Here is a 13,159-nt window from a genome sequence, read left to right as displayed (position 1 = left end):
CCAAGATGTCTATGGTTGTGGCAATAGTAGGTGGTTTCTATCTAGTTCTCAGCATCTGGATGTACATTTGTTCTCCAGTCTGTCTCCACATTGGAAACAGAGCTCTTGAGAATGCAAGCCAGAAGTCTTCCAACTCTCCCTATGTGCTACATTCATCCTTTAGTTTGGCTCAACTGTCTGGATAAAAATTTTACTCCTGTCCCTGTGCTTTGACTAAACTGAAGTCATCTCCATTTTCAAAGATCACATCCCTAGCTTATCCCCAGCATACTGCATGCTTGCCCTCTGTCTGCACCCCTGCTGAGCTCTTGCTCTGTCTGCTTCAGTCCAAAAGCTGCCTCCTGTGTGTCCAGCTCTCCTTCCATCCAGGGAAGTTTCCTGGCTTCTGTTTGTGCTTTCACTGTTCCAGGCCTTTTCTTCACAGTAGTTACCCTGTTACTTTTTAATATGATATCTTAATTCCATTGTTCTCAGTGGATCTCCATGAGCTGTGATCAAAAGTTGCTAGGTATCTCAGTCAGTCACATGCCGAGGCCATGCTTCATGCCGTGATATCCAGACAACTAAGAGGATTCCGGCTTTAGTTTCAATGCTGTATTTTAGTATGGTGTTAGATGATTCTAAAACATAATCAGGATTAAGATATACTTAGTATAGTACAAGTCAGTATAGATGAGCAGTATTTTTGCTGAATTACAAACATGTTTACTAGCATGTGTAGGTATTTGGATAGCCTCCTTCTTTCTGTAATTTTCACTTTTTATAGACGTATACAATCCTTAAATATTTTAGAAGCAGAGACATCCATTTGATACAGGGCATTTGATGGCACCATGGGTATGTATTGGTACCTTGTGTGGATGGTTACTAGGAAAGAGCCATGAAGATCAGCCTAACCCAGGGGTTCATTTTCCTAGAGAGATAAAGAATCACATCACATAAGACACGGGGAAACAGATGCATTATTATGAGTGTATTTACTGCTGTGCTCTCCTCTTCCACACACAGAGGTCAGAGCACTGACCAGGGATAGCATCATATCACCGGCACCTTTAGAGTTAGTGCTGCATTCAGTGACTGGAAGACATATCTAGTACTGAAAGATGTCTGATTTTAGAGCCTATGAGACTTGTTCTGTGTTTTGATTCTGCCACATGTCAGTCACATGGCCTGGGGCAATTTATTTACCATTAGTAAGATGCTCCTTTGCATTTCTAGGCATTGAGATTCATCTTTTTTTTTAAATTTATGTGCATGTATTATGCTAGGACAGAACATGGTGCCCTGTGAATGCTAGTAATAGACTTCTCTATCACTGAATTATGCCTGTAGGGATGTAATTTTAAGGTTAAAGACTAAGCAAGAGAACACACAAAACTGTCTTGTAGTTCTAAAACCCTGTGTACATGTTCATCCTCATGGAAGTCTTTATACTAGACACAGCAAACACCTCAGCAAAATTGCTGAAAACAATGGCTCTCTGACAGGAGGTGATATTTTTATCTTCCTCAAAGAACACAAAAATGGAGGAAAAAACCCTGCCTATTATAAGAAATATTGATGGCTTTCACTTCCCATGACATTTTTATATAGTCTGTCCAAGTCAATCCCAAAATTGAAGTTTCTCACTTCTTTCCAGATGTCCACTCACCTTGCTAGTTCATTCTTTGCTGATCCATCCTTCTTTCCACTCAGTGAACAAATGGTCTAGCACGGCAGGGACACTTAACTGTGTATGATAATGCTGTTTTGAACTATGAGCATATAGGAAAGGTGTGGCCTTTGATTGTAGGAAGTTATATGACAGTCTAGTATGGGGGACACACTAATAAGTGAGACTTTATGTTTAATAGTACAATGAGAGATTGCAGCTGTGCAATTAGGGGGAAGGAAACAGCTGGCCTGTTCTCTCCCAGAGATCAGGGAAGAATTCCAGAGAGGCTGACATTTAGGTGAAACCTCAAAAGTGAGCCTGGAGCTTACCATGCAGACAGAGCCTACAGTCTCTAATATGTTTGTGAGCTATATATGGCACCTATGTCTAATAAGACACAGAAGACCAATGTTTGAAAATGCTTTCTATTTTCTTCTGTTTTCAAAGAGAATAAATAACTATTGTCTAAATTCTCAAGCACTGTAAACCTTGTACTCATTTGAATCTATGTGGAAGGTTTGCTTTTTTTCATACTTGATTGACTTACATTTACAAAGCTATGGGCTTCTTTTATGTTTGGAGACATTGCCGCTGTAATTTATTTCCACATCTTTTTAATTCTAGGTACAAGTAGCTAATTCTCAGTTTTCCCAACACTCATGACAACAAGGATTCTGTTGAAATGTCTAAAATTTACAGGCACTATATTCCTTTTAGAATCTAAGAGGTGGTATAAAATTCCATACAGAATCAGATAGACTTAAACTGCAAAATCGACCCAGAATTGAACATGGGTTTTACTGGTTATTCTATGGTCATATACAGTCAAAACCAGTTAACCAAAACGAATTAAGTAGCCAATTCATTCAACATGGTTGAGGGAAAAATATGTTATAATTACAGTATCACAACTTGTTTAATTATGAAAATAGCATTAACTTTCTGAATATTTTTCCTACCTTTCTCCTCCCCTAGGTTTTCTTATGCAGCTTTCAGCGATTCTAACATCATAGCGGTGGCAGTAGACACAGCTCTCTATATTGCCAAGAAAAACAGCCCTGTTGTAGAGGTGTGGGACAAGAAAACGGAAAAGCTCTGTGAATTAATAGACTGTGTGCACTTCTTAAAGTAAGTGCACTGGTTACTTTACCTCTGGTTTTATATGTCAGGGTCCACAGAGAAAGGAACTGGGGCTTCCTTTTCTTTATTCCTGTCTTCTAGGGAAATTAATTTTTTAATTAATTTTTTTTTTGGAGAAAGTTAGTTCTTTGTTAACACATTCTATATATTTCTTACACGTATATTATATCTATATCACCTATATCTATATATTTAATCTATGCCTATATCATCTATGTCTATATCACCTATATCTATCTATCTATCTATCTATCTATCTATCTATCCATCTATCTCTGAATATAAGTGACTTGTTTTTCTTTTGTAATTTTTGGATTTCACAGAGAGCATTGAAACAAATTCCTTTATATTAAAACTGGGAAGTTTCATTATATTTATAGTAAATTTTTACAAGTTATAACATTCATTACAAAAAATTGAATATCTATCTTGTTCACTTGAGGATTTCCTAAGTTGAGAGTTTATTGCAGTAGTCCATATCATTGAGAACTTGTGTTTCAGGAAAAGGAATGTGCTTCCTGGCTTTTTGTGTTAAACAATGTTGCTCTGTAGGCTTTAATCCTATTCAGAGCTTAAAGCCACCCTTCTGTTGCCCAGGTTTTCCTTCCAGTGCAGAACCCTGATGCTTGCATGTTTACCGAATATGTATGTGCAGGCACAGTTCCTGCCATCAACCTCTAAGCAATACGGTATAAAAGCTATTTATACAGACTTTACATTACATAAATACGAGTCATTTAAAGTTGGAGGGAGGATGTGTGGAAGTTTCGTGGAATTGTGCTGTTTTTAAATAAAGAATTATAACTTTATAATTCCTGTGATTTTTGGTAACTAAAGCCAGGGAACCTGTGTTCAGAATTCCTAGACGACTGGCTTGACACCTTCATGGTTTAAGATGTTAGTAAGCTGTACATGCGCAGGTAAATGTATCACGTCTCTTAAGTGCCGATAGAACTGTGAATAAAGACATTCTTTATGGTTCCAGGGAGGTGATGGTAAAAATAAACAAGGACTCGAAACATAAGGTGTCCTACTCTGGGAGGGTGAAGGCGCTCTGCCTGCAGAAGAACACGGCCCTCTGGATCGGAACTGGAGGAGGCCACATCTTACTTCTGGATCTTTCTACTCGGCGCGTTATCCGCACCATTCACAATTTCTGTGATTCTGTGAGAGCCATGGCCACAGCACAATTAGGCAAGTTTCTTTCCTTTAGATAAATCCATACATTTTATGATGACAAAAATATCTTTTTTTTTAAATAAGGTTTTTTGTTTGTTTGTTTGTTTGTTTTGTTGTTTTTATTTTTGTTTTGTTTTGTTAATGTGGGCACTATCAGGAATGTGGGTGAAGGGTCACTTACAAGGAGCATTGATAATCAAAAACAGCTTCATCACCATAAAACTCCCTGCTTCCTGGGTGAGAGCTCTAGAAATGCAGCCCTGAGCTCTTTTGCCTGCTCAGAATCTCCACTCCCAGCACTGCGCTCTCCCGTTTGCGTTGTTGAGTAGAGAGAGCCCTCAAAATTGCTCCAAGTAATTTTTTTTTAGGTATTATTTGTTTTTATTGGATATTTTAATTACATTTCAGGTGTTATCCCTTTCTTCCATACCCCCTCTAGGAACCCTCTATCCCACCCCTCCTCCTCCTCCTTCTATGAGGATGTGCCCCCACCCACTCCCACCCACCTACCCTCGAATTCCCCCACACTGGGGCATCCAGCCTTCACGGGACCAAGGATCTCCTCTCCCACCTATGCCGGAGAAGAGCTTTAAGGAGAATCTCTGATGCCATTTTAGTGCTTTCAAGGGTCACATGATGAAGCCAACACAAGGCTAACTAACCTCTGAGCAGGGTCAGTTAACACTGGAAGGGATAGATAGATGCTCTTGGTTTTATCAGAGAGGTGGACAATCTCAGATGTGACCAATTTAGCGCTTAAGAGCTCTTTTCACTGTATCTAAGGCCAAAGAGAAAGCATGTACTGTGTACATTTCACTTTTCATCAAATAAGTCGAATGAATGTTTATTTTGAGCTTACTGTAAGTTTCACAGCCTTGCCAGCTTCCTGCTTGGGTTTTATTCTTTAAATAAATTTACATTCTTAGAGCAATGCACAATGAACTCCCCAGTCCACAGGCTTTGCTAACTTCTAAGTTTTATCCAAGCTTAGTTATTGTTAATTTTTTTCCATTTAAATGTGAATTAATCAGGGCACGGTGTGGACTATGTTTTCCACAAAGGAGTTTTTCAGTATCTTCTTTGGGTGAATAATTCTATTTAGAAAACAGTAATTGCCCCATGTGTGCAAACCTAATGATAAAATATTTCAAAAGGGTGTAGCATCCCAAAAGCAGGTTTGTGAAACTTTGACACATGGGAAGGGAAGCACTTGTCCTAAGAGGAATAAATTTAGCACTGAAAGGAGTTTCCCGTACCTGGCATGGACTTTTCAGCTCTGGATATCTGAGCTGCATGCATGAGCTTGAATTAGGTGTGTCTGGGATTTTAAACTGTTGTAGACGTGTTAAACACCCAGGGAGAGAGGTATCCACAGCCACTATCTACCAACTGTGTTAAATTCTCACCTTTGGTTGGTATGCACGTTGGGGTCTAAGTGGTTGGTCATCATCAGTGCAGTGAGTTGTGAGTGATCTTAAAGCCAAGGTGAGTTACTCTCTGCTAGTGTTTCAGGTACCTGTCTGTCCCCATGGCTGGGCACTTTTCTTATTAGTTCTGACTCAGGAAGGTGGAGTCTCCAGCAGGGCTCTGTTCTGCCCAAAGTATTTGCACATGTGGCTCTTTTTCTTAATTAGTCACATTAATCTGTCTCATCTTGCTGTTTGATGCAGTAGCTCATGTGTTATACCTCACAGAAGCTGGGCGGTGATGAAGCTGAGGTCCTTCTTTAGCTTTTTGAGTGCCATCACTGACATGACATTGGGCAGTTTTGATTTCCCCCCTTTAATGACTAGATCTTTATTAGAGCATAAATTCCATGTAGATTAGGAGGGCCTGCATGTTTTCATCCATATCATATTGTTAGGACCCTGCCAAAGACCCAGTATACGCCACACTGTCGATGGATAATTGTCAAATAAATTAGCAAATGACACAAGAGAGACGTGATATTATAGGCTCTCAGTGTATCTGCCCACCTTGCTTTCCAGGTGCCTCGTGTTTATGCCTCTGTTTGACTAGTGCACTTTCCTGGGCTTCTTCTCCTCTAATGTTCTAACTCTGGGGAGGAATTAAGTGTACATATCAAACCATTATGTAACAAAGGTTAAAGAGTTGTCTCACATTCTTATAATTAGCCTAGGTTTTCTTTAAAAACTGCTGATCTGTTGAAGAGGGTTTTATATAACTGAAGAGTGTCCTAAAAAGTAGCAGTGTCAAGCTGGAGACATCTCTCAGCAGTTAAGAGCACTTTCTGTTCTTCCAGAGGACTTGAGTTCAATTCCCAGCAACCACATGGTGGCTCACAACCATCTGTAATGGGATCCGATGCCCTTTTCCGGTGTGTCTGAAGAGAGCTATGGTATTCATATACATTAAATAAATAAATAAATAAAGAAATCTAAAAATAAAGTAGCAGTGGTAACTCAGGTCCAGTATATTTGTGTTTAAGATGTGGATAGTTGAATTTTTTAAAGTTGAATTTAGTGCATTTTATTTTAACAGAATATTTTTTATGTTTCATTTTGGTAAAGGAAGCCTTAAAAATGTCATGCTGGTTTTGGGATACAAGAGGAAGAGTACAGAGGGTACCCAAGAACAAAAAGGTAACATTAACATCATGCTCTGTGTTGAAAACCACGTGGCATGATGGGGCAGCACACTGTGCATTGTAGGCTGATGGCTTGTGTAATACATTCTACACTCAGCAATATCTTCATAAAATCTTATTGCTTGTGTGTGTGTGTGTGTGTGTGTGTGTGCCTATGTTTACTAGATGTTTGGGTGTATGCATGTTACAGTGCATGTGTGAATGTCAGAGAACAACATGAAAGAGTTGGCTCAATTCTTCCACCTCGTGGTACCCAGAGTTCAGACTCAGATCTTCTGACTTTAGCTGCCGAGTCATCTCATTTCATTGGTTTCCATCAACAATTTCAATTCACTCTTTAAAATGTAAATAACACAGACATTTTCAATATTAAATTTTAGTAACTCAATCAAATTTAAATTAATTGTAATATTTTCACAAATTATTTTCATAGGGTTATCTCTATGATTTCCAGTATTGAACAATATTTAAAATAATCCTATTTCTTTCAGTAAATGAACTGCTAGGTTATAAAATGCTCTTCTTGAAATTTTGGAGCTTCTTAATGTCCAATTAACATTTCCAAAGGGGAACTTGTTTTATTATAGCAATAACTTAGTATGCTGTTTAGGCTAAATGTATGTGTATACATTTGTTCAGAACATAATGTAAATAAATAAAAATGTTTCATAGTGGATTGTTGAAATATAATTCGTCTTCTTCTTACAGAGATACAATCTTGTTTGTCTATTTGGGACCTCAATCTTCCACACGAAGTGCAAAATTTAGAAAAACACATTGAAGTAAGAACAGAATTAGCTGATAAAATGAGGAAAACATCTGTTGAATAGAAAGACATCAGAAAGACATCCTCGCCACTATTTTACAAAACATGCTCTTCTTTTTAAAATATATTTTTAAATGTTTACATTGAAAAGAGTATGCCTATTCTTTATAAAACTCATATTGTATATGAAGGAATGTGTATGTTTTACGTTTAACTTAATATATGTAAAATATTTATCAGCAAATATGTTTTAAAAACTATTTAATTTAGTACTATATTTTCTATACTCCTCAACTAATTTGAAGGGATAAGCAAAAGAAGTCTACAAGGCACTCAATTTCAGTATTTATGCTAAAATTAATAAAAAATGTTTGTTTTGCTATGCATTGTGAAGATAAAGTCTATTTTAACTTGTTGATTAAGACACAGATATTGCTTGGTTATCTATGGACTCTGCAGATTAAAATAAAAATATTTGGGCAACTTTCCATGTTTCATATCTTGTTTTCAAGTGAATTATCATCATAAATGTAAATGGTCATATTTTCACTAATTAAGATTTTTGTTAGGTCAGGAATTACCTTGGGTGCTGATGCAAACTGCAGCTAACACAATTTCATTTAAAAGACAATTCCATTAAAATTGCTGAGCAAACATAACACAGTTTGTGAGCAAAGGCCTTGTTTCCAAGACCCAATAGGAAACTCAATGAAAACTGCTTGCAAGTAGCAAGTAGCTCAAACATGGAGGCCTCATGTCTGAGAATGACAGTCTATTTCTACTCCACCTTTAAATGTGGATGCCCTAAAATTTATATAATCATGGTGCTCATTTTCTTCATGTGGTACATTTCTTTCCTTTGTACTTATGTCTTTATTTTCATTTATGTGTGTGATAGTGTGTATGTGTGTGTCATGCATACAAATGGAGGTCAAGACCACTTGCAAGATTTGGCTGTCTCCTTCCACCACGTGGATGCCAGAGATTGGACTCAAACTCTCAGGCTCAGCACCGCCTTAATTTGCTGAGCATCTTGTTGGCTCTGGCCCCATGTGCTGTTGTGGTTCTTGGTAGTAAGATACACCTCCAGCTACTTGCTTTCTACTTGATTTTTGTCCTAATGCATCTACTTATATTTTCCATAAATTTGTAACCCTGCATATAGAAATGTATATATGTATATACATATCTACATGTATAAAATCTTCCTATCAGAATTACAGAATTCCACCAAACCACAGAGACAGACATAGGGCTTATTCATCAGTTTCCTGAATAAGGGATTTTAGTGCAGCAGAGTAAAAATCACTCAGATAGTCGTTTAAATAATTAGACTCATTCTGATGAGATGACTTCCTACCTGGAGTATTAGTATATATGTAATGACTTGAGAAGCATTCCCACCTTAGAAAAGATGCTTGTGGAGAGGCCTTGGCTCATCAGCACTCATCAGTTCAAGTTAATCCCCACTGTAAGATAACAAAAGGAACTGGCCAGTCTTTTAGCTATGAATAATTTAAAATGCATTCTGTTAAGGTTAATCAAATTCTTAACCTGGAAAGAATTTCCACTTTTCGTAGCCACATACTCTACTGGCTGGTTTTATGTGTTGACTTGACTCAAAGTCTTCAGAGAGGAAGGAACCTCAGTTGAGGAGATGTCTCCAGGAGATCTAGCTGTAAGGCATTGTCTCAATTAGTGGTCGATGGAGAAGGGCTCAACTCATTTTGGGTGGTATCTTCCTTGGGTATCTGTGTTCTGTAAGAAAGGCTAGTGAAGCCAGGCCAGTAACTAATACACCTCCATGGCCTCTACATTAGCTCCTGCCTCCAGGTTCTATTCCTGTTAGAATTCCTGTCCTAACTTCCTCTAATGATGGACTATGATCTGGAAGTGAAAGCCAAATGGACCCTTTCTTTCCCAACTTGATGTTTGGTCAGAGTGTTTTGTCACAGCAATAGAAAGACTAATTGAGACACATACTAACTTCATTACATAATTAACAACACAAATTCAGTCATGATGAATTTATTCATCATGAGCCTATCTTGTGATAATTTCTCTCATTGTTTCTCTGTGTGTGCAGTATTTTAACCAGGTAGGTGCAAAAATATGTAAAAGAACATGAAATAATTATGTACAAACATGAAATCAGGAAATAGACTGAGACTTGATGGTGAGAAGTAGCACTGTCTCTTCTGGAGCCTTGCATTCAGCTATATGTGGGTAATGCATGTAGGAAAAAGCAGAGCTTGTTCTGGGGAATGTAAGGAGCCACTGTAATTCCATTTTCTGTAATACAAATAGTTGCTCAAATACTAAAAGATAATATTTTTCCAGGGACCAGTGTAGACATTAAAGAAAACTGCTAATCGTTATAAAAACATTAAAAAAAGATCATTAAACAACTTATCTAACTTTCAGAAAAATTTTTTATGAAGAAAATTTGAATTAGAAAAGATGAAAAAGAATCTGTCTGAATCTAATTTTGGCCAACATTATACTGACTGTGTATAAACTACTTTATAGCCAAAAGTCTGTGACTGGGGAAATAGGAGTGTTTGCCTTGCAAGCAGGAAGACCTGAGTTCCTTAGGAAACCCAGATCTGACATAAAGAATGCTGAACAGTGTCACATGCTTCTGATGTCAGCACTGATGCTGGGGAGGCAGATGGGGCCCTGGCTCTCACTCAGTTCCCAGTCTAGCCTACTCAATAAGCTCCAGGCCATGGAGCAATCCTGCCTCATATAACAGAATTGTGAATTTACCTGAGGATTGCCACCCAACACGTACACATACATACACACATACATACACACATATATATACACACATACATACCTACACATACATGCATACTTATACACACTTATACAGATACATACACAAACTTATACACACACACATACTTATACACACTTATACACATACATACACAAACCTATACACACATACATACTTATATACACATACATGCACACACACACACACACACGCACACACACAAAGTCAATTAATTTTCATCAGAAAGGCTAATCTAATCAATGTTAAACACAAGTAATAAGAAAGATGGTAGACTTCTCTACAGGCAAAATGAGTGTACAAATGTTCAGATACTAAAGCGAGAGTTAGCACTTAGCTTTTTTATGTACCTATCACTTTGTCAGGGGTGAAGGAGGATGATGACAGTTCCACAGTGTTGACACCACTAGCCTGAGTTCTTCCAGATTTTTAAGGACTTCAACTCAAGCCAAAGAAATGAGGATTCATGGCTTCAATACTGAAATGAATTTCAGGCATAGATGCTATAATGGTACACTTGGGAGTGTATTAATGATGTTTTAATTCAGGCTTAAGTATGTAGATGAGAAAGGAACACTCAGAAGATATACCCAAAAGGTATATGAAGGTGGGGATTTGTGCTTCCCCAGGGGGAGGAGGGAAGGAAAGATGTAACCAAGTGTGACCACCAACTCAACGGACAGGAAGCAATAAATTGCTTAAACATTCACCAACTCTTCCCTTTTAGTGACTCTCAAGGAAGTTCCTTTTTTCTCTTTTTTATTTTTTGACAAGAGAGAGAGAGAGATAAAGCAGCTCAAGAGATGCTGTAAAAGAAATTATGATCTGACTAAAACCAGAAGGGATATTAGTCCGGATCCTTTTCCTGTGAATGGGGTTTCTTGTTAGAGTCCTACAAAACTGTAGGATTTGTGGGGATGAGAGTGACCTCAAGCAGTTGTTACTTGTGCTGAAAATTCTTTCTCCACCACTAGCAAGGACTTTGATGATCCAGATCGAGGGACATCTTTCCCCATTATCCTATTTCCAAGATGTTCTCAGTCTTTTTCTTCTGCCCCTGCCATGCGTATTGTAAGAGTGAATACAAGAACAAATGGTTTGCCTGGAGACAGAAGCAATACAATAAGATTTCACATTTTCCAATTCAGAAGGAGTGGAAACCTTGTTCTCCCTTTGTCTAGCCACTGCGACTGTAACAATGTGAGATGCGGGTGTCTTGAAGATGCTACTTTTCGTTCTTCTGTTCTTTCAAGGCACTAAATTGTACGTACTCTTCAGCTTTGAACTGTAGGCAGGAGGCCTCAAAGCCAAGGGCTTGCTGTGTGAACCCAGAGTCCTAAGCAGACATGGGAACAAAGGTGAGCTTCCTGGTGTGTTATTCTCTGTCTTAGATGCCCCACCTTACCCAGAGAGACTCTGGGTGCCAAAGACTTGGTGTAAAGAGTGAGGAGGAAGAAAGAATATCATCACCTGAACTCAGTGGCTTTGCTTCAGTGATAATCCGCTATGCCATGATACTTGAGCCAGAAACCTAAACTCTACACAGTACCCCATATAAGTTACTTCAACTGATGGTCATTGAATCTGTGCACTCTAACACCATAAAACAGTGTGGCCCACATTTATATATGAAAGTAGAAGAGTGTAATAAATTGGGTGGATCCTGGAAAAAGCTATAAAAATCAAAGCTGGCCTCAGGCAGAGACTCTAGGGATGAACAAACAATATTCTCCACAATGAGGTCGCACACACCCATATGCACTGCCTCTGGAGCATACATCTTTTAAAAATGTATACTGCCAAATACTGACATTTGTGACAATTTCCCATTCCTTGACAACTTGATTCTAGTGTGTGAGAAACAGTTGAGTAAAGATGAAAGACACATTTATGTAAAATAAATTATAAGGCTAGTGAACTTGGAGAACATGTTAGGAAGAAAGGATATATCAGATACTAAGTTTATCTTCCCTGTTAAAAACATAAAAGGAACCTAGAACTTTATGAAAATGATAAAAGATTTTTATCCATTTAATACAATTTGATTGCAATATATACCCTGCAAGTTAATTCAAAGCATTTTCTATTGTTATTTATTAAACATACATGGTAGCAATTCAATATACTAAAATTACCTTCAGCTTTACTTTAAGATCAAAGCAGAAAGGAAAGAAGGAAGGAGGGAGGGAAGGATGAAAGGAAGGAAGGAAGGAAGAAAAATTGAGAGAGAGTGTGTGAGGGAGAAAACGAAACTATGAATTGGAAAGACCTTGGTCTATGTCCTGTAGCGATTATTCAGGGGCTTATCCAACTGGATTAAGTCATGCAAAGAGCTGGTTAAGCTTTTTCCTAACTGTAGACTGTCAAGAGTAGTATGTTTGGAAGGAAGAGTACAAACAGAGATGGCAGTGTCAAGTGTTGAGACCATATTTTATGCTGATTCTATATCTGAGTTAAGGTATCTTATAAAGAAAAATATTTAATTGCGGATGGCTTGAAGTTATAAGGTTTAGTCTATAATCATCTTGAGGGGAAGGATGATGGCACACAGACAGACATGGTGCTGGAGAGGAAGTTGATAGTTCTATATCTTGATCTGCAGGCAGAAGGAGGAGGCTGCTATACTGAGAGTAGATTGAGAATCTAAGACCTTAAGCCCACCCTCTAGTGATGCACTTACTCCAACAAAGTCACACCTATTCCAACAAGGTCACACCTCCCAATAGTGCCATACCCTATGGATCTATTGGAGTTATTTTTATTGAAACCACCACATTCCACTCCCTGGCCCCCACAGGCTTATAGCAACATCATAGTGCACAATGCAGTTACTCCAACTTCAAAAGTCCCCACAATCTATCACACAGTTATTGCCTCTGTTTAGAAGTGTAAAGCTCAAAGTCTCTTCTGAGACTCATGGAATCTTGTAACTATAATAGCCTGTAAAATCAAAATACAAAAGCAGATCACATATGCCCAGCATACAATCATACAAGATATTACCATTTT

At 38.0% G+C, this 13,159-nt stretch overlaps 1 protein-coding gene across 3 annotated transcripts in view; it reads left to right on the top strand.

Moving 5' to 3' along the window:
- Window positions 1-7,835, top strand: part of Lrrk2 (leucine rich repeat kinase 2) — a 138,483-nt gene extending 130,648 nt beyond the window's left edge. For 2 of the 3 annotated variants that reach the window (XM_028752156.1, XM_028752155.1), the window contains 4 exons: window positions 2,630-2,782; window positions 3,780-3,988; window positions 6,505-6,576; window positions 7,290-7,835. In XM_028752156.1, coding sequence (XP_028607989.1) covers window positions 2,630-2,782; window positions 3,780-3,988; window positions 6,505-6,576; window positions 7,290-7,411 — 556 coding nt within the window. In that variant the 3' untranslated portion in view covers window positions 7,412-7,835. Of the gene's footprint in view, window positions 1-2,629; window positions 2,783-3,779; window positions 3,989-6,504; window positions 6,577-7,289 lie in introns of those variants that run through there. The other variant, XM_028752157.1, reaches the window with a different exon arrangement.
- Window positions 7,836-13,159: the final 5,324 nt, after the last annotated feature.

The sequence above is a fragment of the Grammomys surdaster genome, unplaced genomic scaffold (assembly GCF_004785775.1).
Source record: "Grammomys surdaster isolate TR1022 unplaced genomic scaffold, NIH_TR_1.0 125878, whole genome shotgun sequence".
Taxonomy (NCBI): Eukaryota; Metazoa; Chordata; class Mammalia; order Rodentia; family Muridae; genus Grammomys; species Grammomys surdaster.
Note: the sequence above shows the minus strand (reverse complement) of the source record. Positions and strands in the feature narration are given on the sequence as shown.